Source organism: Acipenser ruthenus, chromosome 39, assembly GCF_902713425.1.
Source record: "Acipenser ruthenus chromosome 39, fAciRut3.2 maternal haplotype, whole genome shotgun sequence".
NCBI lineage: Eukaryota > Metazoa > Chordata > Actinopteri > Acipenseriformes > Acipenseridae > Acipenser > Acipenser ruthenus.
The window spans coordinates 4,915,263-4,942,102 of NC_081227.1; the positions used below are offsets into that span (position 1 = coordinate 4,915,263).

Here is a 26,840-nt window from a genome sequence, read left to right on the forward strand (position 1 = left end):
CAATGGGACTAAAACGATCATTTTGTCATTTTATATTGTTAGTCCCACCCACCGTCCCGCATATAGACAGTACGAAACACATTTAAAAAATGAAAAATCACACCACCATGCATTTAATATACTGCTGTTCAACAGACAGAAACGCAAATGACACGTCCCTACAGTCCATGGGCATTCCCCTGGGAGTCAGTGATAGAATGAACCGCACAGCGATCACAGAATGACTGTTTTACAATGAACACGTAACACACCCACACAAGCTTTGGAAAACAAGTGCAAAAACTTCCCCGGAGCTGGCCTGTAATTTCCCAGTGTGTTCCGAAATGTAGAAGACATCTGAAAGTTTTAATCCCATGCAAAGGTGTGATTGGTTGGTTTGCTTACACTCTGCCCCCTCCTTTTGTCTCTAGAGAACGTAGGTCAGATTTTGAGGGCTTGCAAACTCTTAAATGGGAACTAGTCACAATGTGGTAGCTTATATACAGCCTGTATCAACACCTGTGATAAGGCTCTGAATGAGACACGATGCACAGTCCCTGTCTGCATCCTCACGGGTAATGCAGGTTTCTCTTAAAGAAAAAGTGTTTCATTGTTCTAAAAAAAGAAATCAAGCACCGGTCTGCCCTGCTCACAGTCGTCTCGCTGCTGGGGTTTAAACTGGTCCTGATGATTCGAGTCCCCTTGCTGGTTGGATGGAAAGCAGGTGACGCGTCTTCAAGTTCATGTAAGGTCAAGGAAAGATTGCTTACACACCCACACCAATGTGACAAGTACACCTCATTGTTAACTTACAGAATTGGTTTCGAATCCCCTGCAGCGGGGTTTGCAATTTCTCATGCACAAAGTGATATTTTTATTCAGAGGAACACAATTTTTTTTAATGAAATTATGGCGGGTGATCAATGACAAAATTCACAGGAACGCCCCGTTGTCAACATGCAGGAAACAGGATTTCAGCTTCAAATTTAGGATGTCAAACATGCAGCGTACAGAAATCCGTAGTCAGCATACAACACACCAAGTTGCTAATTTTATTTTTAAAAAATGTATCCCTTTGAAAAGTGTTGCAAACGCTGGACTGGACAAAATAATAAGGTAAAGAATCAAACACGTAGATGTTGTCTCCCCCTGCTGGTTAAAAATAAACGAGTTTGTTTGAAAGGTTTGTGAAGAACGGGGCGTGGATTGTGTGTATAGGGGGCGTGGTTTTCGCTTGTGAATCCGGGTCAATGAAGAGGAAGAAGCACGTGTTCTGTTACTCGGACAGGAAAAAAAGAAACATCTAGAATTGGAAGTTGCTGGTCGGGTAACTGCTAGCGTTTGTGAATCACAGAGGTGTTTTGGCAAAGTAATTTCAAACGTTTAACCATGTCGGTTATCGGAGAGGAAGAGGTCCGGGGATCGAAAGCGATTTTTAAGGAGATCAGTGCTGACGACGAAGATCAACAACCTACCGTTATAGAGAGCCTTTGTATGAGCTGCTTTGAGAATGTAAGAAGATACGTTTTAGACAACATAGGGTCTGCGCAAAAAAATAAATAAACAAAGAATGAAACCAAAAACAAAAAACGGGACACCTGAGGGCCGTTGTGAAAAGTTTAAACTATCGAGAAATCCTTTAGTCAAATAGGTAACATTGATAATATTATTAAAGTACTGACAGCCAGTTAATATTGTGCGTCTATTGCAGTAATATATGGTGATCTATTTAACTTGTTCTTAATTCATGGGATTGCTGTACTAATCTTATCTATATGGATATGGAATCTTAAACAGGAACTTTATAGTGTCTTGGGAAGGCTTATTAAACTCCTGCGACACTTTCCTGAATTAACCAGGACATAAACACAGGGACAGGTGGCAAATCATAATGTAGACAGCTATATGAAACACGAACAACATTTCACAGTGTATTTCATATGCAAGTCTGCTGTAAAATAATACTGCCATGTTATATTAAGCTAACTAACTGAGTGAGAACGGTATATCGAAGCTGTTTAAAGTTGAATAAATCTGCATGTGCTTGGAGCGGAATTAAACTCTAATTACCACAGCTTTTAATTTAGATTTATTTAGTAAACTTTTGAAGATAATATTGTTTTATAATCGCGAACTGCCCAGCCCAAGAAGCTATATAAATCGTATGGGATAGGACGATACCAATCCGAAGTAGACTTTTCCAAGGCTGTTTCTCAGACGCAGTTTACTGTTTTACTAGTTTGCTAGTGATCTATAAAGAATTTCCATTTCACATGGATTTAACGCTGCTGTTCAATTGCGGTAGACCCATTAAGTGACCACTTCCTTCTTCCCCACCTGCCTGGGTTCCAGGGGACCACGCGCCTCCTGCTGACTAAGATCCCCTTCTTCAAGGAGATCATAATCAGCTCCTTCACCTGTGACAGCTGCGGTGGATCCAACACAGAGATCCAGTCAGCAGGGAAGATCCAGGAGCAGGGAGTCGTCTACACCCTGGCCATCAAGACCAAGCAGGTACTGTGGCCTTTATTACCCATGCTGATCATATTGCCTTCAGTCACTCAGTGCATCATGCTACCATGTTAAGTTTCCCATTGGTGTATCAGTTTTATAATGCAGATGTGTCATTCCATCCCCCCAAAGTGGCAGGGCAACTTCTCAAAGCCCACAGAGTTCACACAACTGGGTCAGATTCTAAAAACGTAGGTGATGTAACTGGGATGGGAATGAGACTGCCATTGCATTGCAGTGTGATCCATTCCTGGTTTTACTGTGAGACACACCAGAGCTTGTTGCCTATACACTAGGGCTAATCAAGCACATATTAAAACCTGGAGTGGGTGAAACTGCTGTGCAATAGGAGTGCTATTTCCATCCCTGTATACACACACACCCAGCATGTCACTCTGTTCTTGGAATTGTGCAGGACATGAACCGAGAGGTTATAAAATCAGACAGCGCCACAACCAGAATCCCAGAGCTGGACTTCGAAATTCCACCCTTCACGCAGAAAGGATGTGAGTAATGATGCCTTTTCGATTTCCGTTTAGTTTGAATTACTTGTGCATGGCCAGTTTCTTCAGTGAGACTGTACAGTTTGCAACACAGACATGCATAATGTACACCAGCTTGGCATGCAGCCCTTGCTGGTACACCTGCAGTTGTATTGGAATGGGATTTCACCCATGTAGTGTAGAACAGGGAATCCCTGATCAATACTACATGGGTGAAATCCCATTCCAATCCCTGGGATGCACAATACCGGTCCTTGAGGTCTTTCTTCTACCTGTACCCTAAATCACTTAACTAAACCAATGTAACCTCCGTCCAGGTCTTAATTGGTGAATGATACCTGTAACTGCTTGCTTATGTCATTCCTGACAGCCACTGACACTATATTCTTCTCTGACAGCTCTGTCCACTGTAGAGGGGCTGATTGACAGAGCGGTGTCTGGACTGGAGCAGGACCAGGCTGTCAGGAAGGTAAAAAAAAAAAAAGATTTGCCAGTCCGTGATGTATAATATTGTGATAGGGTATTGTGAGTAATAGAAATAATGCAAACAGACCAGCTCTGAATACAGCTTCAGGGATGGAAATAAGACTCCTACTGCATAGCTGTTTCACCCATTCCAGGTTTTACGATGAGCTTGATTAGCCCCAGTGAACAGGTAATAAGCTCAGGGTGTTCTTTAGGTTGGATAGTTATTATTTTTTAATGTAACTTTTGCCTGCATCCAGGCGACAGCTCCTGAAGTTGCTGCAAAGATCGAGGAGTTCGTTGAGAAATTGATCAAGCTGAAAGATGTGGAGACGCCGTTCACGCTGGTGAGTTCATCTGCCAGTAACCCCCCCCCCCCCCCCCAAAAAAAAAAAGATAAATGGGGCCGGCATTAAAGAAGCTGCTTTCTCTGTGCAGATCATCGACGACTCTTCTGGGAACAGCTTTGTTGAGAACCCCTTCGCTCCTCAGAGAGACGAGGCACTGACGGTCACTCACTACAAGCGAACCACACAGCAAGACATTCAGCTGGGGTTGAAGGTGCGTCAGCATGACCCATTCTGTTCTGTTCCTTCGGGACGGGTTCATTCAGTTTGATCTCTCAATCACGGGTCCAATCACGGTCCTGGAGGGCCATTCCACTCCAGGTTTAACCAGTAACATGATGTAATTAACCACTTCAGGGTCTGGGTGGAGGTGGGTCCAGTTGAACACTGTAGAACAGGGTTGGAACAAAGACCAGGACTGGAATAGCCTTCCAGGACCACGATTGGCCACCCCTGCTCTACATCAATACAGATGAAGGATCCTCAGAATGAATGGGCTAAACTTCAGGGCCAAGAACCCAACAAGAAAAGTGTCCGGAGTCGACTGTCCGAAAGTCTATTAATCAGATTGCAGTTTACTCAGCCACTACCTGATCCAGATAAAGGGTGTGTATGTAAAGTACAGCTGAACGCCTTGGGAATGGAGGCTGTTCGTAAGTCTGAAATGTTCATCACTCTGAAAACTGAATTTTCAATGGTTTTATTAAATATGCACGCCTGCAATCTGCACTTATAGCAGCGCCTTTGTGGTTGCATTGCACTCCTGGGTGAGTGATTGCGTACTTCCTGTTCAAAGTGGGTGTTCGGTAGACCGGTCAGTTCACAACTCTGAGGTTCTGCTGTATATTAGTGTGTTATTTTTTTAATGTTCATTGGCCTTTGTCATTTACAAACCAGTGAAGAAGTGTGTCTAATTGAGTTCACGTTGGTTATGTTTTCTGTGTGTGTTTCGTAAAGGCTGATGATGATGATGAAGAGGAGGAGGAGCAGGTGGAAGAGAAGCCCGGGAGCACCATTGAGGACATGAGAAATGAAGTAAGTGTCTTCCCAGCACAGCATATGGAATTGCAATTCGGTCTATCATAAGTAATTGTGTGTATTCCAGTATGCAGGTTGTTGCTGCGCAGCAGCGCTGCACGCACTTTTTGGACAGGTAACCCATACCTGACAGTGATGCTGTCTTTGGATCACATTGTGTTATGTTTTCCGAACATAAAAGTAGAGACTAAGAAGAGAACAATTGGTTTTTAATAAAGTTACTGCACCTTTTAATGCAGCTGCAAAACGCTTCTGTATCAGTTTGCAATGGTTATCTAAATCAGTTCAGTCTCATTTGAGGATTTCCTCCTTTCCCCTCCAGGTACTGCAGTTTAACACCAACTGCCCAGAATGCAACGCTCCCGCTTCTACGAACATGAAGCTTGTGCGTATCCTTTTAGACGAAGGACGAGGTGTGCTCTGTACAGCTCTCCCCTGCTTTCTCAATACAGGGAGTGCTGAAAGATGAGAAGCCAGTTGCAGGGGATGTTCTCTGGAAAAGCGTTCTTCCTTAACAGATTGCATCAGAAATCCCTCATTTCAAGGAGGTGATCATCATGGCAACCAACTGTGACTCCTGTGGGCATCGGACCAATGAGGTTAGACCCAGTGGAGCTGGCTAGATGGTTTTGTCATGTTAATAACTGTTATAACAAGTGAAAATCTCTCTGTGTGAAATCACCCAACCTAGATTTGTTTGTTCCAGGTGAAATCTGGAGGAGCCACTGAGAAACAGGGGACCAAGATAACCCTGCACATCACTGACCCTTCAGACATGACCAGAGATCTCCTCAAGGTAACTCGCCTGCCTGAAGCTTTTTATATACAAACATGAAACGAATTACGAACAAGAACAGGCCGTTCCTGCCCACCCAAAGCTTTTCTTGTTCCTAGAAGCTAGTTGATCTCAAAACTTGGTCTTAAAGGATCCCAGTTGATTTAAGTGTCTCCTAGCCTCTTTCCTAAGGTGCTTTCTGTGCTGCGCTTCAAGTATATTTTAGGACCACAATCCCTAATCAGGTTTGTAGTGTGAATTCTGTGCAGTTGTCAGAGTTGTTCTGCACTACCCTGTTAAAGGTGGATGTTGTGATGGTGTTTTGTTTCCCTTGTCATGTGTACCCACCCGCTCCAGTCAGAGACGTGCAGCATTCTCATCCCAGAGCTGGAGTTCGAGTTGGGGATGGCTGCAGTGGGAGGCAAGTTCACCACTCTGGAGGGACTGCTCAAAGACATCAAACACCTGGTAGGTATATCGCTTCCATTGGCACTTAAAACAAGCATGGGCACAATTGCAAATATATACCTTTTTTTAACGCAATATTGGAGAAGGTTTGCATGCTGATCAGATCAAATTTGTTGTTGTTTTTTTTTTTCAGATTGTTTCCAAAAACCCATTCACCCTCGGAGACAGCTCCAACCCAGACCTGGCTGGAAAACTGCAGCTCTTTGGCAAGAAGATCGACCAGGTGAGTCCTATTTAATACTGGAGAGAGTGCGGAGAGCTGTCCTGCAAATCCCTTCTGCTGTCCCTGAGCTAAACCTGTTGTCTGTCTCCAGATCATTGCCCTAGAGCTGGATGCGCACATTGTCCTGGATGACCCTGCAGGGAGCAGCTACCTTCAGGTAATGAATGGTCTTGTGGTGCCCAATGAAGTACATGCCACCCTGTACCCAGGAGGTCCCCTGCCAGTGTTAGTGTTCCATGGCATTATTCCAGAGCAGGCTGGTTCCATTATTGGGGTTCTAGAGTATTGTGCTAGAAATCTGGACCACATTGCTGGGGTCTTGGTGGCTGCAGCGTGATTGTGGTTTGCTGACACAGTTTGGCACCAGTTTGAACAGTGCTGGCACTGTTGGGGTACACAGTTTGGCAACACTCGTGTAACGTGGGCATGGATTTCCACCTTTCATTTCCAAGATAAATTTGCAGCTTTGAGGATTCTAGATTTACAAAGATGTTGCTCCTATACACAGTTCATTAAAACAGTTTTAACTGAAAGCAACAGATTGTTATTAAGTACATAGATCGGTTATTACTGCATGTATTTAAAATGGTGGTTTTGTTTTCTTTTTGTTCTGTAGAATGTATATGCCCCTGATCCAGACCCCGAGATGAAGACAGAACATTACGAGCGCACCTTTGAACAGAATGAGGATCTGGGACTGAACGATATGAAAACAGAGGGGTACCTCGAGGGGCAGAGTGCTGACCGATAGCAACACAGAAACTAAACAAAGGAGACTGAGAAGGGGAGGGATGAGCTGGATATGTTTTTGACTTGTAAAAAAAAAAAAAAAAAATGCTTTAGCAAGATGTTCAGAAAGAAAATGGCAGTGTGTTTATTTAAAGGTAACCATGTCAAGTCTTTGTTAATCTGGCAAAATACCAGCACACTGTCCCCCCCCTCTAACGTTTTGAATTTGGTTCGCTCCGTTCTGGATGTAATATTCAGCATGGCGGTGAGAGGGAGAGCCAAGCCCACAGGAACTCTCAGCACCTCTTTCTATAAACTTTGCTGGGTGGTGGGTGTGGTCAATGACGTCTGCAGTGCTGAAATGGGGAATTAGTTTCTTAACTAATACAGTTCAGTGATTTAAATAAGTGTTGGTAAAAATACCAGTAAACGTGGATGTGCTTGGCAATGCTACAGTAGGAACTGGCACTGTTAATGTGATTGAATCCAGTGCTGCATTGTATCTCTCATCCTTTCATATATGTATTTGTTGGTAAATTAAGTTATTTGAGCCTATACAGAGTACAATATTGCGGCTACTGTAGAACACATAGCCCAAGGGAAAATGGAGAATTCCCAGTATTTATTTTTTGCTATTGGAGTTTACACTCAAACTGGCTTGTAATTTTTAAGTAATTCAGATTATTTTGACTTCATAATTATTGTACGAATTACCTTTTTTTCCCCCCTCCTAACAAGTCAAGAAACTGAACAGTCATTTCATTTTAAAAATAAGTTATGTAAAAATAAAAAAATAAAATAAATTGTCAATATTGTATTCAATATTTCAGTGCTGCAATAAGCTTCAGAAATACTCATGTCTGGCTCTGGTGTGACAGGACTCGACAGAATAAAAAAGCACTCGGGTGTGTAAACGGGCGTGCAGTTTATTCATTGTAACAGTTTGGAACTGATCCCAACACTACTGACAGGCCAAAGGTTGGAATAAAAACATTAATGTATCAGATGAATGCGTGCTCGACGCCTGTTACCGCTACACACATGACATGAACATAGAATGTTTCATATTTATTCTGCGTGCATCATTTTTTTCTTAAATGGTATATCATTTTTAAAACATTTCTTTTCAGCGTCTTCAGTACAAAAAAACGGGTACTGCTGCATTAGGAAGAATACAATAACAAAACGTACAGCGATACATATTGACGTGGTATACATTGAAAGCATTGCTATGCAGGGGGGCAAGGTAGCATTTAAAAATGAAATTCGCATTTTATTTCAAAGGGTTGGGCGGCACTTAAAGGAGCCTTTGTTTTGCTTGTGTTTCTCGGTGCATCAGGCTGGTTTACTTGCTCTTGGCTGGCTTCTCGGTCTTCTTGGGCAGCAGCACGGCCTGGATGTTGGGCAGCACTCCTCCCTGAGCGATGGTGACGCCTCCCAGCAGCTTGTTGAGCTCCTCGTCGTTGCGGACGGCGAGCTGCAGGTGACGGGGGATGATTCTGGTTTTCTTGTTGTCTCGGGCGGCGTTGCCAGCCAGCTCCAGGATTTCGGCGGTCAGGTACTCGAGCACCGCGGCCAGATAGACCGGGGCTCCAGCGCCCACACGCTCCGAGTAATTACCTTTTCTCAGCAGCCTGTGCACACGCCCGACAGGGAACTGCAGCCCGGCTCTGGAGGAGCGAGATTTTGCCTTAGCACGGGCTTTTCCGCCGGTTTTGCCTCTTCCAGACATACTGTGTGTGCGTATTTGTCAGTCTTGCAATCACAAATAATCTGCTTATTTTCCTCCTTCGTGTGTTTTGTTATGGAACAGAGACAATGTATTTGGTTACTTCCACACTCGGAAGGCTTCCCATAGATTAAAATGTATAGCAGCGAAATAACCAATTAAAAACGTGAACTCGTGATTGACAGGATGCGTGTCAGCAAATCAAAACGAACGAACAGAAGTCTAATTTGCATACGCAATCGATAAATATAAAGGGCGAAGGGGGCAGTGGTCCCGCATTGCGCGACTGCAAAGAAATTATTCACACCAGAGCGTGAACAAACCACCGAGACTCAGGAATATGCCAGAACTAGCGAAGTCTGCCCCCGCACCGAAAAAGGGGTCCAAAAAGGCAGCCACGAAAACCCAGAAGAAAGGGGATAAGAGACGCAGAAAGACCAGGAAGGAGAGCTACGCCATTTACGTGTACAAAGTGCTGAAGCAGGTCCACCCCGACACCGGCATCTCTTCCAAGGCGATGGGCATCATGAACTCTTTCGTGAACGATATTTTCGAGCGCATCGCCGGCGAGGCGTCCCGCCTGGCTCACTACAACAAGCGCTCCACCGTCACCTCCCGGGAGATCCAGACAGCCGTGCGCCTCCTGCTGCCCGGAGAGCTGGCCAAGCACGCTGTGTCCGAGGGCACCAAAGCCGTCACCAAATACACCAGCTCCAAGTGAAAACCGGGAACCGCCGACGAACTGTATGAACTTAGAAAAGCCTCTTCTATAGGCGTCCATTGCTTCATATGGAGTAGAAAATCCGTACACTGCATACGTTTTGTTTTGCTCTGTCAAGAAACCTGTTCTACAGCTGTTGTAGCGAAATGAATTGCCTCATAAAGATAAATATTTCAAACGTCGTTGTATCTCCAGTGTCCTTTTCTTTGAGAGCAATGGTAAAGTAGTTTTGGAATTTTAAAAAAAGAAAACCAACTGTAGAGTCTGGAACGGGTTTTTACCTGTACGTGGAAACAGACAAAAAATAGCCTATGTGTAATGCTGGGGTTTAGTGCATTGCACAGGTAAGTCCTGGAGTTTCGCATCCCCCTAATTTTGCATCATATAGTGGAATGAAACCTGCTGAATAATGTTACGTTAACATTGAATTACATATCGCTTTGTAGTTTTCCATATGCTTAACAAAAGCTGACAAATGTTATTTTGAAATCTAACATGAAATACTGTACTATTGTGGCTTACATATCCTTTTGTAGTTTCTTTTGATTACATGATGTACACAAAATATCCAAATTATGTTCATAGTTTCTTTTTTACATTGTCTCAATCCTTTAATGTTAGTGATGCAAAACTTTTGGCCATAGCTGTACAATAATTCACGCATTGAAAGTATTTGTGTAATTCTATTAAGGACCACTAGAGGGCAGTAGAATAGTAGACTTGAGTTCCGAGGCGAGTTCGTGGATAAATCATACAGCGTGGAAACTGCCTCACGGTCCAACTAAAATAAATACGGTACATAAAAAAATAAAATGAAACTATTTACACAGACTACAAATCTATTTAATAAAGAAGTATGGTAAAGCATATTAATAAACATGGCAAACCAGGGTAAACTATGGGAAATGTATAGTGTAATAATGGGAAAAGCATAGAAAAAACTGCAAAAATATTGTGCAAACAACAGAGTGGTAAACTGTTTTAGGTCATGTAAACAAACTGGTAAGCCAACAATGTCCAATTCTGAAGAAGAGGAGTGCACTGAAGCCTCAGCTATTTCCTCTGCAATCTCGGTCTAGAGCTAAACATTTGACACGGCTTCTTGAAATCGGATACGGCACTTCAAAATCACAAGCTGTGTTTGGAAGCTCAGCAAGTCACATCTTCGTCCAGCTAATCCGCTGTAGTCTGCGTGATGTCGCTGTGATGCTTTGTAAATTCAGTCTGTCGCTAGAATCTGTTGTACTAGATTTAGCACTGAATTGTTTAAAAGTCTTTTCATTGGACTGACAAGCACTTCAACGTTCTATTGTAGTCCCAATAAAAAACCTCTTTAGATTTGAGCCGTAGCCCAGAATTCAATTGTCATTTTAGCAGGGGGGGAAATGTTTTGGGTGGGAAGTTATACATTTGTATATTACATGTCAAATATGAATTTGGATTCAGTTAAGCGTTTCATGAAAAAGAGGGAGGGGAGGCAAAGAGCAGGGGGTTCGGATGGCTTTGAAACTAGGGCACTTATTTTTAACTAAGACATACAATTTGTTCTCTGTGGCTTTGCCCAGGTAATATTTCAGAGAAACAATTGGGAGATGTTATTGTGGGTGTTCAGCGCATTGATGGATTTCTGCCTGAGGCAAAAACATGAATCAGGGCTCATATATCGAGATTAGACAAGAAGGGTGATCTCTTATTACTTCCAGGAATAATGAATACTCTCCTGATAAAGAAATACCTCCCCTATGTGTGCAGTTTAAGTAATCCATCGGGCACAGTCTGTGGTGTGCACTCTACAAGATGTTGGAAGGTCTCCTGTAGCATCCGGGATCATTCGTCTTCCAAAACCCTTAAATGAGTTCAACTTGACCAGCTGCATTCACAGGAACACTGCCGGATCATTCAGGCTCAAAATGAACGCTTTCCTGGGAACATTTATAAAGTAATAATGTCACCACAAAATGAACTCTGTTTACAAGTGAAGGTTTGTCACCCCATCACCTCATATTCAGAAACAATACTTGAGTGTTAGTACCAAGTTAATTAAACCAACGACAGTGACTTTTTCCAAATACCATGGTCTTAATGCTTAAGGATACATCCAAAAGGATGAAATCCCAACACTGTTAAAAACTATATTAATAAGCCTCAATGCTTCGGCGTCCAGCATCTGCAGTTTATTGATCTTCCATCTAGGTTTCTTTGTAACTAATCATATTGGTAACGTTTTAAAATAATAGCCACAAATGCAAATGGATTCCAATAGGTGTGTTATTGAGATGTATAGGAGTAGCATCTCAATAACAAATGCGATGTTCTTATTTTGTAATGACTCTTCTAGTCCAGTAGATAATGGAGCACCACAGGAATAGCAGCTAATGCATTGGGCTGCATAGCAATGTTGGGCTATTCTTTTAAAGGGTAACCATTATATTTAGGTTATACAACCTGGGTGAATCTAGCGCAGTGAATGAGACTGAGGAGTCCGCTCAGCTGGGAATTACCTGAGAAGCAAGTTTGAACATAGACTTCCGATTCTTATCACATTGAAAACACAGGGAGTTCACTTTTTATTTTATTTTGAGACCTCATTTTTAACAAAGAGTTTCTGCTCGGAGCCAATGTGGGAAAAACACAATGTTTTTTTTATACCAAGCGTTACCTGCACTTTCGTACTTGCTTTTGAAGTAAAAAAAAAACCTGACAATCTCTCTCTCTCTCTCTCTCTCTCTCTCTCTCTCTCTCTCTCTCTCTCTCTCTCTCTCTCTCTCTCTCTCTCTCTCTCTCTCTCTCTCTCTCTCTCTCTCTCCTCTCTCTTCTCTCTCTCTCTCTCTCTCTCTCTCTCTCTCTCTCTCTCTCTCTCTCTCTCTCTCTCTCTCTCTCTCTCATATATTTTGGGAGGGATTATTGTGTAAACAGTGAAGTCCTACGTTTACCTTAAAGCACAGATGGACCTGGCCTCAACAATCCCAACAAAACCGTGCAAGTCCACCTCAACCCTAATAGGGAGGTGGAGCAATCCGTTCTGTATGTGCTCCCAATGATTTTTCATACTGCCTACAGTTGTAATTGTTTGTGATGTAGGCTACTGGCCATCATTACATTAGCGGCTAAAACCATTTCCTCAGCATAATGAAGTCAACTGTGTTGTGTCTGGAGTCTCTGAGTTAAACCCAGACTCCAGACTTCCACTCCAGCTCCCCCCCCTGCCCTCTTTCTCTGCCAATCAGCAGAAAGGAGGACACTTTATAAGTGGGGGCAGAGTTGGGAAGAGAACAGAGAAGAGGGAATCAAGAAGTTTGCTTTACCGGTACCACAGACCCAGAGCCATTAACTGATGAATGAGATTCAGTACAGCGACAGGTAATGCAGACACACACACACACACACACACACACACACTTTGAATAATTATTATAGATACTTTCCAGTTTCTTTCCAGTGCCTTGTCTTATACTACCTGCACGTTCATTTTAATACACATATAAAGACATTCTGAGAAAGCGCTCATAGCGTAATAATGGTTCAGAATCACTGTTTTCATTTGTGGTCATGTAGTGGTCTGCTCGTGGTTAGGGACTGACTGCGGTGCTGTGTTCAGTTTCTCTACGCTGATGCAATCCCACCCTATAACAAAAAATCTATTAGTCGTTTCTGATTATGATTGTCACAATGCAGTATTTGCACCTTGTCTGAAGTGGATCACATCTTGGTGTTGTTTTATTTTTTCTGTGATTTTGTATTGCCTTCACTGTGTTTCACAATGCGTGCTGACTGTGTCCAATTAGCCCTCATTCTGTTTAATCTCCTTCACTTTAGTGTCAATGAAAAACTAAATTAGATGTTTTACTTAAATGCTGTTTTAATCTCTTTTTGCTTCTCTTTAAAGATAACAATTGCAACATAAACCAAAGCATATATGCTTTCTTATAAACGCTTACCACAGTAAAAGCATAGCAAAGTGTAATACAGCACAGTGAAAGCATGGTAAAGCACAGATAAGCACTGTAAAAGACCAGAGAGGTACGCTAACCCATATTAATAATCATGGTAGACTAAAGTAAATGCACAGTATTACCAAGTCTTGTAAAACTGCACAATTACCTATAGAAAAGTGTTATCATAGCTACAGGAGTCCTTATCACTGCAGCACGAGTGGTATTGGGTTCCCTTTAAGCAAACTCGTGAGGCCAGTGATCTGTAGGCAAGGACATCGGGAAGCTCTTAATTACACCGCTGATTGTGTTGTCATTGTTACTCTGGTAAAAAGGAAGCACTTAAGATTGCCAGCACAATAAAAGTGCACTAAATCTACAAGCAAAAAAGCCAAACATTATATTTCCTGGAGGCTGCGAGCCGCTGGTTCTGGAATGTGGCATGGCACGGTTGTGATGTATCTAATGTGGGCAGCTGACCCGCCTCGGGGCAAATGAGGTATCCGCAACTCAGCGTGGCAAAATAGCCAATTTATGTTAACTTGGCTTTGAATCTGGACAGTTCTTATTCCTGAAATTACAGATTAGATCATTAAATTAGATATGAATACCGATTTAAAGATCCAATAGTTTCAAATGCCTCTCTCTCTTTTTTAACACTTCTTGCTTTTTGTGTGATTCTAAAGCCTGGCGTCCAGCTCAATTCACTGCACACCTTGAATGCCACGTGCCTGTCCCTTCTGTTTAACACCCTCATTCAGCCTAGTTGGCTCCACCAGCTCTGTTGGGAATCATGGGAATCTCAGAATCCCATGACTAACCCAACGCTCCTCCGACTTCCCTCAATCCTTTGCCGTTTCTTTTCTGTTTCGCAGTCGGAAGATGATGTGGGGCCTTGCGTTGGCATGTCTGCTCTCTCTCTCTCCTGCAGGGGATGCTGTGCAGGACTGTAGCACCCACCCCACCTTCAGAGAACCTGGTCAGTCTCTCCCTCTCCCACCCCCCCTCTCTCTCTCCTTCCTATCTACATGACTTCCCCTGACGTGAAGACCGACACACTTTCTCTTTCTCACAATCATCATTGACTTATTGGAAGCTGCAAATTCAGTGCTACTATCATATGATTATGTAAGAAAACCAATTTTGATGTCTGCAAATGAGTGCACACAACAACAATTGCTATGTTAGTAAGTTTCCATTCATTGATTCCAACATTCAAAAGTTACACACACATATCTGAAACATTGTGGCACCAAGTTATAAACAAAAATCAGATAGTGATCGGTTACCTAATATTCTGGAGGATAGCACACATCTCCCAGACACAGAACATACATCTCTGCTACACAAGCAGAGATGTAAGTGTTCTCACAATATGTGTTTAACCTTCATTAACCCTTACAATGACATATGATACAGGATGATTATATGATTACATATGATACACTACTTTTTGGTTCATAGTTATAATGGGACTAGTACTCTCAATACTACTATTACTACTAATACTACTAATAATAATAGTAAAAATAGTCCTGCTGCCTGTCTGTCTGCCTGTCTCTCTTAACCCAGCGAACTCGGACATCTCTGTGATGTGTGGCACTCAGATCCTGGAGCTGAGCATCCTGCTGTGCCCGATCTACTTCGCTGGCTACAACGAATCGCTGATGGTGCTCAACGGGCAGTTTCGCACTCTCGCGTGCCACGGGACCCCTGATTGGTCGGTGGACCCACCCATCTTGAAATACAACTTCTCCATCAGCGAGTGGGAACACACCACCTGCGCCCACGCTATGAGGGTATCTGTAACCTCCCTGGCTCTTCTGAGAATAAAAAGCCCATCTTTCACTGCAAGCCAACAGTATAGCTCAGAGCAGGGGAGGTCAACCCTGGTCCTGGAAAGCCACAATCCTGAAGGTTTTCTGGATAGCTTTAAATCATCAATGGCTAAAGACCTGGAAAAAATGTTAGTGTTGATTAGAAAAGAATTGGTTCAATTAAGTAATTGGAAATGAAAATCAGAAGACCTTGCTGCTGTCCGAGATTAAGGTTGGTCACCCCTGAGGTACCAATTAAAATACCACAATTTGGCACAGCCAGAATAATCCCTAGTAAAGAGGTTTTACAGCAGCTGTGCAATTCCATTCACTGTGTAGGGTTCCAATGTGGAGTTTTGAAAGAAACACGTGATATCGCCAGCGCGTTCATTTTAATACACTAGTTAACAAAGCATTGGTTTGTCTTGCCTTCCTGGAAGGCTGTTACTGCTTCACATCATACCGGCTCAGCAGAGTCTTTGCGAACACATTGGACCATATCTGCAAAGCGTTTGCTCTAGTTTTTGATTAACTCCTAGTTTTTGAAAAGAGGGAAAAAAAACGCCTGCTCATTTTACAAAACCAGAGCCAAATGACACACTAATATAACCCAAGTTCCCTTCAGTGCTCTCGGGGCGTTTGTTTCTCATTTTGTAACGTTAAGAGAATAAGAACAGCAGAGTTTTACTCCCTAACAGAAACCTTTCCCTCTTGCTCTCCCTCCCTCGTGGACAGATTGACCAGGAGGTGGGTTCGGGGGTCTTCTCAGACTACTCCAGCGTCCAGTTTGCCAACATCTCCGGGGCCATTAACTCCTTCGACCTCAGCACCGGAACCATCACCTACCAGCAGGAGCTGATGTATATCTACTCCTGCCGATACCCCTTGCAGTACCTCGTCAACAACACTGAGATGGGCGTGTGAGTGCGAAAAACAAGGCTTCAAAACACCTTCCTTATCACTTTAACAGCATTCTTACACTGTAAGATCACTTCCCTGTGTCACAGTAATAGGAACCAAACCGACTTCCCAGCGAAAATACGTGGTGGCAATGGGATTCTATTTCCTGTTACACAGGAAGTGAACTTATTAGCACCACCCGAATCAATGTGAAAGGCTGTAATACAATGTAAAATGAAAATCACGTGTAGGTTTCCTGTTTCTTTAGGAAGACACCAGCCAAAATGTTGTCTACTTGACTTAGTTTCCTAATGTTTTACCTTCTGATTGTGTGTTTTGAAGTCAAGGTTTCCTGTTTAACTTTCAATTGCAACTGCACTCTCTCTGTTTCCTCAGGAGCGGAGTGAGTCTGGTAGTGAAAGACAACAACGGGAGTTTCATCAGCACTCTGAGCATGCAGCTGTTTGAGGTGAGGGGAGCAGACAGGCCTGGAAAAGGGCCAATGCTTTCTGTGCTTTACCGTACTGCCCCTATACTGTGCTATGTGTTTGCCACGGTATACCACTGGGAAGCAATGGTCAATTGAGGTAAGTTTTCAATTATTCTCTATGTTTGTTTTCTGTTTCACTGCAGGACAGGAGGTACAGCACCCACTTGGTCATCCCCTCCACCGGTCTGCAGCTGAAGAAAAGGATCTTTGTCGAAGTGAAAGCAACAAATCTCACCGACAGGTAAAGAGACAGACAGTGCACCACAGGAAATACTTCTTAACAGAACGTGACTTTACAAGCAGACAGTCACGGCAGAGTGGCATGAAAGGGTGCAGTGAGGAAAGTGGACCTCATGTCCATGTTCGGTGATAACAGTGTGTTGATCATCACCCAGCAGTGCTGTAGTCCTGCATCTGAAGATAACAGAACGTCACTAAGATATAGATTTTTCTAAATTCATATTTTATTTGTATACTGGACTCCTGTAATAGGTAATGCATTTGTGTCATTTCTACAAGTGTTTCTACAGTGTCTTTCTCCATCTTGACGGAATGCTTCACTTTGTGTTACGTGTCTGTGTGTCAGTGGCTTCGTTTGTGTTAGGATCCGCAGTCGTAGTTGGTACATGGTTGCTGTCGTCTTCGTCAGCAGTTCTAGCCTTCTTAAAGAAGTAGCTCGTAACAGAAGAAGTTCCTAATGCTCTTTTCATTGCATCAAGAGGACTGCTGACTGAATCAGCCGTTGTGTGGGAGATGGGAGTCATGTGACTTAGCTTGCCGATCATGCGAGTTCCGTCTTGACTACACCACTGCTGCCTATAGAAAATGGTTCCGGAGTGGTGTTCTGGTGCGGCCACACCACTATAACCCAGTATGTATTGCAGACAAATCTGTTTTTATAAGACGAGTAAATTCAGCGTGTTTGCAGGTTCAATGTCTTGCTGGACCGCTGCTATGCCACAACCTCTCCATTCCCTGTCAGCAGCTTGTTCTACAACCTCTTTGTAGGGTAAGTAGAACTGTCTCTCCCCTCATTCCCTCTCTCTGCCCCTCTTCCTGTGTTGACGTCAGCCCTCTTCCCTCCCTCCCTCTCATTTTTCTAATAAGCTCAGGCTCACAAGCTGGAACTCCTTGTGCATTCTCATACCATATTTACACAACTTTCTACCGGGAAATATTCATATCTAATCTTTGTCCAACTCTTACATCTCTCTCCCACTTCCCTTTTTCCCTCCACACCATCTCCCTTCTCTTTCTTTCCCTTCACCTCTCTTCCTTCTTTGCTCTTTCCCCTCTGCTCTGCTTTCCCTCACTCTCACCCTGCACCTCTCTCACGTCTCTGCATCTTCTCTCTCCCTTCCCCTCTCCCCTCATCTCTTTGCCCCTTTATCACGCCTCTGCTCTTGCCCTCTCTCTCTCCTCAGCTGTACTCGCGATGGTCAGACGGTGATCATTTCGAACGGTCAGGAGCAGCTGGCTCGGTTCTCGTTCGAGGCGTTTCGGTTTGTGGAGCACAAGAACCTGCCTGTGTCCACCTTCTACCTGCACTGCGCCACGCGGCTGTGCGAGAAATCAGCGTGCAGAGACATCAGCCAGGTAGCAAGGCCACAGCCGAACACAGTCACACCTGAACGATCCAGCCACTCTTCTCTGTGGCCCTTCACATTGTTCAGTTCAACCAGTTCTAATGCATCAAATACTAAAAAATACAGGGAAAAGGACTGTCTCGCTCTCTCTGTCTGATCCCACAGAACTGCACGCTGTCATCTCGCAGGAGGAGAGAGGCGCAGTCAGGTCAGAGTGGTACCGTGAGTGAAGCCGAGACAGTGAGCTCCGGACCAATCGTCACCAAAGTGGAAAGTGGTGAGAGCAGAGGTGTATCTAAGACCCTATTCACAAAACTTTGAGCCATGACCTAATTCAAGATTTTTTTTATTAAATGTATGTTGATTATTTAAATACACGTCCATGTGTACTTTTTAAGCTTCATCTTAAGACCCATGCATTCATTTGTGAGGCAGATTGCAGGAGGTATAAGTGTGAATGTGTGTGTATGGATATGCCACATTCTCCATTCTGACACCCCTTTCCTCTTCTGCAGTTGTTCCTTCTACAGAACACTTGAAAGGTAAGAGAAATGAATAATCGTTCTGAAATATCTTGGTGTGACAGCACTGGAGTTTTCAATCTGTCCACAGAGTATGTACTGTACAGTGCCAATGCAAGCTTCCCCGCACAGCCACTCAAACCCTACCCTGGAGAGACTGCCCCTTAAGGGGGTGAGGAGGCAGGTTAGTCTCCATGTCCACCCAGTCACTGGCCTCTCTGCAAGACTAACCAAGTGATACTGTCTGCTAGGAACAGATTAAAGCACCAGGATTCATTACATATAGAATCCCAGCAGCCACCTGAGTGGAATAGTTTTCAATCCCTATTGACCTGCATTCAGTGTGGAGTAGTGGTTAGGGCTGTGGACTCTTGACCGAAGGGTTATGGGTTCAATCCCCGTGGGGGACACTGCTGCTGTACCCTTGAGCAAGGTACTTTACCAAGATTGCTCCAGTAAAAACCCAACTGTATAAATGGGTAATTGTATGTAAAAATAATGTGATATCTTGTAACAATTGTAAGTCGCCCTGGATAAGGGCGTCTGCTAAGAAATAAATAATAATAATAATTCGAACCACAGCCTTAATGCCTCATTGAGCCACCCAGCTCCTGTAGCTCAATGTTGCAGCTATGCCATAGTTCTGTTATACCTGGTATAAAAGCTGCAGAATGGCTCGCTCAGTTCTTGAAATCTAATGCTGTTTTCTATTTGAACTCCGTTCCTACTCTCCTCAGAATCCACTTCCAGAACCACCCTGGCAGGAGTAGGCGTGGCCATTGGAGTGCTGGGCGTGGCCTGTGTGTCATTACTGCTTTTCATGGTTTTCCGGAATCCTCAATCAAGACAGAAAACAAAGCTGGAAGATGAGTGAGGGAGTTACTGAATGGGTGCAAGACATTTCAAGCCAAAATGTGTCATGCAGATGAGCAGATGTTTGGAGAATATATTAAGCCAAGCCAAATACTTAATCAACTACATTACATTTCCAATATATTTCAGACACAATTTTCATATATACTGTACATACTGCAGAGAGAGAGAGAGAGAGAGAGAGAGAGAGAGAGAGAGAGAGAGAGAGAGCAAATTATTTCAATAACATAACATGGTCCTAGGAGGGTATTCTGCTGTCCAATTATCTATCTAGCTACAATATCAAGCTATGTATCAGTATATCTAGCCAAGCATACAGATGTTTGTAAAAATCATCTTTTTTATGTTTTGTAACTATTAAATATATTTTAAATTAAATTTGAACTGCTCCTTTGTCCTTTTACTTCCTTCAGATAAATTCATCTGAGATTTTAATAGGTTTTTAAAATTGTCAACCTACAGAGAACGGTGCTCACCTGTATTCAACAGTGTTGTTCATTCGTTAACATGCAACGTTTCCCACGTGTTCTCCTGCATGTCCTGGAAAGACTCAATCACCCCCAACACGTGACTTTTTCTCCATGGGAACACTGCTAACCACCCACATCATGTGACACCGTCTCCCTGGTAACGACATAAACACTCGCCACACACGTGATTGTGTCTCCGTGGAGATGCCTTTCCTGTCGCGGTGTTCTGTTTCTATGGAGACGCAGCAACACAAATATCGTGCTGCAAGGAGTGTGGTTACCAAATTGGAGTTGTCAGATTTCATTTTTCCCAAAAATAACTCGTTTACGTTTATTCTAAAATTTAGTTGGAACCTTTTTTTAAGGATTTCCTCATTTTTTTTTTTTTTTTTTTTAAAGTCCGTCATACAGTCAAATAGTACTAAAAAAAAAGGTAAGTTTGAAATATGAATTATATTTATAACAATGTAGAAAGTTTATGAATACCGGTAACTATTTTTTTTTTATCGATATAGGCGTATAACTGTGTCATTTACCATTGCTGTATTTTATTTATGTATTTATTTGACAGGGACAACGTACAATTTTTAACACGTATGACATGTCATAAGATGCATTGCACGCAGATTTAGCTATGAGCACATTTTCATTATCAGTAACTGGACAAACACAGAAACAGAAAACAATACAAATAAAGTAACATTTACAGAAGGGAATATGATCGAGCATCAGATAATTGTATAAGAAGGAAAAAGAAAATAGAAAAAGGAAAATAAGGATACGGAGAGAGAAATGGCAGACATATACATCCAAATGAATAATTATAAACATTTAAAATACACAACTAAAAACTAAACACAACACATAACAACACAGAAACACTGCAGGACAGCCCCCAAAAAAGCCCCGGCGTCCTTTCCTCATATGCTTACACGATTGCCTCACACGCTGTCACTCACACCGGCAGGAAGATCAATCCGTAGCGGTGTTTAATCGGATGCAGTATGAAAGTCAACCACCGTGAGACATTTATTATTACATGTTTATAAATCTATTACTATTATAATGTAAGACTAACACAGTTTTAGGAGACATTGAAAATAATGGCCGCCACTTTGTAATAGTTCAGGGATACTATAGCGCCTTTCATCTCATGGATCCCAAAGCGCTTCACACACAAAAGAAGAACAATTAGTCCATTCAATTAAAAACGAAAATTTAATAACATTAAAATTAAAATTAAAATGTGGTTGTAATGGTGAAATTAGAAAAACTAACATACAATAATTGTAACAATACAACAATTAAAAACAGTCAAATAAAATAAATATATTAATAAAATTGAATTAAAAAATGACAAAAAAAATGCAGTTTTGATTGTAAAATTGTAAAACTAGGATACAAAAAACTATTTTGTAAAAATCCAATGAAGGAATAATGAATAACTTTTGTGTGAACCAGCCTTGTTCCACTTGTTAATTATGAATGCACTGCCACGTTTGGTGGCTCTCTCCCCGCTCTGTTCCTCCCCTCTGTGCAGCCAATGAGTGTCATCTCCTCTGTCCACTCGGGGAGCTCCCGTTCCCGGCGCTATCGAACCCGAGCTTACACCTCCCAGGTTGATGAGACTCTATTCGCAACGCCAAAGAAGGTAACTCCTCATTCATTTTTCCTTTGTCATTCTCTTCTCTATTTCTCTTTACCTCTCAATTTGTCTGATACCAATTTCAACTTGACAGATCCCAAAGCTGAGGGAACACAAAGCCACCTTTTCAGGAACTGTGGCTTCAAACCTGGTTCCAGGAGAGTGGGAGACCTAGTTTGAGGCAACTTTGCTGTATCAAACTCCAAGTCTCCCCTGGTGTGCCATGCAGTGGCCTGAAACCAAGTCTCCTGAAACCAAGTTCCAAGCCACAAAGTGGCTTTGTGTTCCCTCAGCTTATGAACCAACAATCAAATCATCTACCTCCAGAGCTGCATGATAACACAATGGTGTGCCGTTACAACAGGAGTCGATGTGTCTACTCTCTGCTATCGTACAGTATGACAGTATATCATTTATCTCCTCCAGCTTTCTGCCTCTGAGAACCAGGGTTCAAAGGCACAGGGCAGGAGTGCACCACGCGGGTTGTCACACTCTGCTCCCAACCGGAGAACACAAAAGCCAGAAACAGTCCGGATCATCACCAAGGACCTCATCCGAGATCTCAGGTCAGTGTCTCTGACTGCCTGTGTATCTGCAAAGCGCTGTCAAGGATATGTACAACATATCGAAACGTTGGGCAGCTGGCTCTTTGAGCTAAAATATATATATATATATATATATATATACATTATTTATTTATTTATTTATTTTCCATTGCTTAATATGGGGAGACAGTGGCATCCAACTCACATGAGGTCGTCATGCATTTGTCTTCCATATTATTATTATTATTACTTGTTTATTTAGCAGACACCTTTATCCAAGGCGACTTACAGATACTAGGGTGTGTGAACTATGCATCAGCTGCAGAGTTACTTACAACAACATCTCGCCCAAAAGACGGAGCACAAGGAGGTTAAGTGACTTGCTCAGGGTCACACAATGAGCCAGTGGCTGAGCAAGGATTTGAACCGGGGACCTCCTGGTTACAAGCCCTTTTCTTTAACCACTGGACCACACCGCCTCCTTTAGACTAGAAAAGTTTTTTTTTTTAAAACTTTCCCCATATGAGGTCACCATGCATGCTAGGGTTCAAATCAAAATGTTGCACTGGAATAAAAACAAGTTGTACTGAAGAAAAATATTGTATTTCCCCATCAGACAGTAATCTCTGTCTGCCTGTCTGTCTGTTTTTGTTTTTACCCATGTAGAATCCCGAGCGAGGACCCCTCTGGCTTGTCAGTCATAATGTGTCCTCAGGAGTACCAGCGAATCACTTCTGCCTCCCGTGTCCTGACCGCTGAGGAGAAAGAGGCGGAGCTTGCTGCTAAGACCAGGAAGAGAGAGGCAGCCATAGTGAGGACTGCTCCAGACACACACTGTCTCTCACTTTGCATCTCTCTTTCCCTCTACCTCTTGTAAATCTACATTGTAAAGGTTACATCTCAATACCTCCTTTTTTGTCCAACTTGCCTTATTTTACGTGTGTGAAGGAAACTTATATCGGCACCGAAAGCATGAATCCACAAGCCCCCCAAAATAAATTACAGAGATGCCATCTTTCCACTGCACTAGACTGGTTGACAAGTAGGGAGGAGCTGGTGGTAACTTCAATTTAGATATTTGCTGCCGTGTCATCTTGCTCTCTTCCCTCTGTCAGGAAGCAGCGGAGGATAGGAAGGCTCGACTGCGGCAGGCGGATTTCTCTCGCATGAGGAACGCAGGGCTGAGTGAGCTGGAGGCAGAAGCCAGGGACAAAGCTCAGTACCTGCTGGAGAAAGCCAATGCGCTGAGAATGGAACAAGAGGACGAAATCAAACACATCAATGAGGTGAACCATCTCTCTCACCTTCTTCCTTTTGCTCTCTCTCTCTCACCTCTCAGCCTTTCTCCCTCTGTCTTGCCTTGTCCCTTCGCACCATCTCCTCCTCTCTTTCTAACCCCCTCAGTCTATCTCCCTCGTTCTCAGCTCATCCTGGGCTCGCAGTGCCACGCGATACGAGACACTCAGATCCTGGAGAAGAAACAGATCCTGTCAGAGCTGCAAGAGGAGGAGAAGAGGCTAGACGCCATGATGGAAGTAGAGCGAAGGAGAGCCATCAAGATGCAGGAAGAGATTGATGAGATGAGGAAGCAGCAGAGAATCGAGTAGGAATTCATGCTCTCCCTCTATTACACTGCACTCTCAGTCCAGGAATACACCCTTACTTTGAGTCAGATGTAGCTCCATTGCCAAAGTTGCACCGCATAAATACTTACCAGTCAGACCAGCTCCTTTCAATATGGAGACAAACTGAAGATCTCCCTCGATTAGAACCAGCTCGCTATTCAGACCATTTTACCCAGTCCCTTTGGTAGCCATAATTGAGAGGTTCCACTTTGTGACTGTTATAAATGTACCTGTTTGTTTTTCTTTCTGTAAACATTTAGGATACATCTACAATGCTTTCTTGTGCACATTCAGCATGTACTGTGTATCTGTGCGTGTCAGGCTACAAAAAAATGTCTGTGAGGGCACTGTTGAATACCCTGTCCCTGTGTCTCTCCCTTTCAGTTCGTTATTCTCTATCATCTCAGGCTCATTGTCTCATTCTCTGTCTCTGTCGCAGAGGGAAGGTGCAGATCATACAGCAGATGGCGGAGAGGCAGGAGGAGCGACTGCTGAACGAGGAGTTTAAGGAACAAGAGGGGCAGCAAGTGCTGGATAAACTTGAACAGCTCCAGGTGGAGGAGATGGAGGTAGCTGTCTGGAGCATGTGCACTTGTGGAACAATTTATCCCTGCTTAGACCTGAGAGGATAGAGGAGTCTTTTCTGTCGATTTAGATTTCTCTCTCTCCTATCTCTTGTGCCCCTCAGATCCTGCAGAGGAAGTGGGAGGAGCAGCGTCAGATGCAGCGAGAGATCCAGCAGATCAATGAGGCCAACCTGCGAGCAAAAGAACGCAAGAAAGAAGAGGAGAGGCTGGCCGACCTGCACGCCTTGGAGTATACCCGCAAGAAACTGGTGAGAGAGGGAGGAGGAGACAGATCAGAGAGGGTCTTTCCCTGAGCGGCTTAATGCACCCAATATTTATTATCTCATCAGGAGCGGGAGGCAGAGTATGAAGCGGAGCAGGAGCGAATCAGGAAGAAGAAGGAGCAGGATGTGGCTCGCCTCCGCGCCCTGCAGGAGAGAGACAGAGACCACCAAGCGGAGCAGGTGAAGGGCTCACTGTCTCTCTGCTCCTTCTGGGTTTCAACTGCTCATGAAGCTTACTAAGATTTTGCTCCAGTGAAAAGTTAGCCCAGTGTTTTTTTGCTAAAAGCAAAACAAAACAAAACAAAAAAAAGACGAGCAATTAAGAGCCCAGTATATTAACATTTTGAATGATCTGATACAGTATACTACAATCTGAAATCAGTGCAGTACAACAGAATGCCATTTCTCATAGGTAATAACAAATAACAGAATTAGGAATATAAACATTAGGCGGTGGCGGGTATTTCCCCAACATGCTAATAGAATTGCTCATTGTTAAATCCGCCCCGGTCAGGACGCGCTGCGCGCTCGCAGGAACCAGGAGGCGGCTGAGCGAGAGTGGCGTCGGAAGGAGAAACAGGATGCGCTGAACAAAGCCAAGGAGGACGAGGTGCTGACGAGAGACAGGCTGCAGCAGGTGGCTCACAAGGAACACCTGCTCTCTGTGCAGGCTGGCAGGGAGCGGTCCGAGTTCGACAGAGTGCTGAGGTAACTGTACACTCCTGCCTGGCTGCTCTTAGGTATTGAGCCATATCTTTTTCTCTTTCCTGGCCGATATTCCCTGGTCTACATAATATATATATATATATATATATATATTAGTTTGGTATGTCTGTATGTATTATCTGTATTGTGCAAATTTTGCATGACATCTGGTTGCTGTAAAGTTCTTTCTGTCTCTGTCTCTTGCTCAGGGCCCTGGAGAAGTCAATCGCTCATGACAAGGAGAAGGAGGAGAAGAGCCAGTGGGAGAGGTTTCACAACGCGGACAGGCTGCGGCAGCAGATCCGAGAGAGAGAGGCACAGGCCATCGAGAACCGCAGAGAGAACTTCCGCGAGGGAGAGCGGCTGAACCAGGAGGCGAGAGACAGGAGAGCGCGCCTGGACGAGATCAAATTCAAGAAACTCACAGAGCTCCGGTGAGACTGGGAGAAAGAGCTGAGAGGAGCAAGGGTCCTGTTCACTTCACCTGTTGAATATCTGGTGCATTAACCACCAAGAAATGATAGGGTTCTGTATATCCTGCTCAAAATCTATTGTGTATTGAAATGAACCAGTTTCCAAACGGACTGGTAATTGTAGACTTGTCAGAGAACATGACCACTAGGTCTAGTTGGCTATAAATGTAGGGTTTACTGTTTTAGAAAATTAAACTACAGCTTTTCTTTCCCAGTATGTGTCTTGCATTTATTATATCAATGATTTTACATACCTCTAAACTTGTAAAAGGAAACAAACTGTAATATATATTTAATTCACACAAGAAAGTTTTTGCTTAAAAGAGCAAACTTCCCAGCGTTTGGGAATATTTTTTTTTTTTATTAATATATCATTTTCTTGTTGTTTTCTCTGCAGAGAGGCAGGTCTACCAGAGAAGTACTGCAAAGAGGTTGAAAGAAAAATCCACGTTTTACCCACCCTGGCTAACTGAGAGAGCAGGACGACCTAACAGAGACAGACCGACAGACTAAAACACAAAACAACTTGTGATGCTTATCAGGGGGAAATAATAATAATAAAAAATTACCAGCTCAGATAATGATGGTTACTCTGTTCCATCCGAGCCCCCTTCCCCCAGTTCTTTTGTATTGTTTATTAAAAAAATGGTACCTTCATGCAGTGTCGTTTACACTTTTAGACAGATTGATACACAGACTGACTGCTAGTTTTGCTATTTCATTTATTACACATATTTTACCTTTATTTAGTCCCTGATGTCAAACAAAAATAAAATCAAATATAATTACCTTCTCTAACTGCTGTGTGTCATTTATTTTCCCTAAATAAAGACCTGTGTGCTATGATTTTTTAAGTACTCATTAAATCATTAAAATAGGGCCATCCATGGAATTTTACCAGAAATACAACAAACCAACTT

At 43.2% G+C, this 26,840-nt stretch overlaps 5 protein-coding genes across 5 annotated transcripts; 4 read left to right on the top strand and 1 right to left on the bottom strand.

Annotated features, from left to right (window-relative positions):
- Positions 1-1,199: 1,199 nt before the first annotated feature.
- Positions 1,200-8,190, top strand: LOC117397415 (zinc finger protein ZPR1-like). Its single transcript, XM_033996265.3, has 14 exons — positions 1,200-1,491; positions 2,332-2,493; positions 2,906-2,996; positions 3,392-3,462; positions 3,719-3,805; positions 3,897-4,019; positions 4,763-4,840; positions 5,166-5,232; positions 5,372-5,442; positions 5,550-5,639; positions 5,976-6,086; positions 6,220-6,309; positions 6,401-6,466; positions 6,926-8,190. The coding sequence occupies exons 1-14, from the start codon at positions 1,369-1,371 to the stop codon at positions 7,058-7,060; spliced, it is 1,365 nt and encodes a 454-aa protein (XP_033852156.3). The 5' UTR covers positions 1,200-1,368; the 3' UTR covers positions 7,061-8,190.
- LOC117397416 (histone H2A) lies at positions 7,940-8,921 on the bottom strand. Its single transcript, XM_033996266.3, has one exon. The coding sequence runs from the start codon at positions 8,768-8,770 to the stop codon at positions 8,384-8,386; it is 387 nt and encodes a 128-aa protein (XP_033852157.1). The 5' UTR covers positions 8,771-8,921; the 3' UTR covers positions 7,940-8,383.
- A 48-nt stretch (positions 8,922-8,969) lies between these two features.
- Positions 8,970-9,670, top strand: LOC117397226 (histone H2B 3). The gene has a single exon (XM_033995928.3). The coding sequence runs from the start codon at positions 9,108-9,110 to the stop codon at positions 9,486-9,488; it is 381 nt and encodes a 126-aa protein (XP_033851819.1). The 5' UTR covers positions 8,970-9,107; the 3' UTR covers positions 9,489-9,670.
- Positions 9,671-12,739: 3,069 nt separating this feature from the next.
- LOC117397067 (zona pellucida-like domain-containing protein 1) lies at positions 12,740-19,991 on the top strand. Its single transcript, XM_059009864.1, has 11 exons — positions 12,740-12,848; positions 14,296-14,399; positions 14,993-15,219; positions 15,973-16,157; positions 16,534-16,606; positions 16,771-16,868; positions 17,556-17,636; positions 18,052-18,223; positions 18,379-18,490; positions 18,729-18,755; positions 19,472-19,991. The coding sequence occupies exons 1-11, from the start codon at positions 12,823-12,825 to the stop codon at positions 19,606-19,608; spliced, it is 1,242 nt and encodes a 413-aa protein (XP_058865847.1). The 5' UTR covers positions 12,740-12,822; the 3' UTR covers positions 19,609-19,991.
- A 321-nt stretch (positions 19,992-20,312) lies between these two features.
- LOC117397157 (cilia- and flagella-associated protein 45-like) lies at positions 20,313-26,708 on the top strand. Its single transcript, XM_034912680.2, has 12 exons — positions 20,313-20,510; positions 21,618-21,728; positions 22,149-22,288; positions 22,934-23,078; positions 23,383-23,553; positions 23,692-23,870; positions 24,332-24,461; positions 24,581-24,727; positions 24,809-24,922; positions 25,257-25,450; positions 25,657-25,881; positions 26,318-26,708. The coding sequence occupies exons 2-12, from the start codon at positions 21,621-21,623 to the stop codon at positions 26,391-26,393; spliced, it is 1,629 nt and encodes a 542-aa protein (XP_034768571.2). The 5' UTR covers positions 20,313-20,510; positions 21,618-21,620; the 3' UTR covers positions 26,394-26,708.
- Positions 26,709-26,840: the final 132 nt, after the last annotated feature.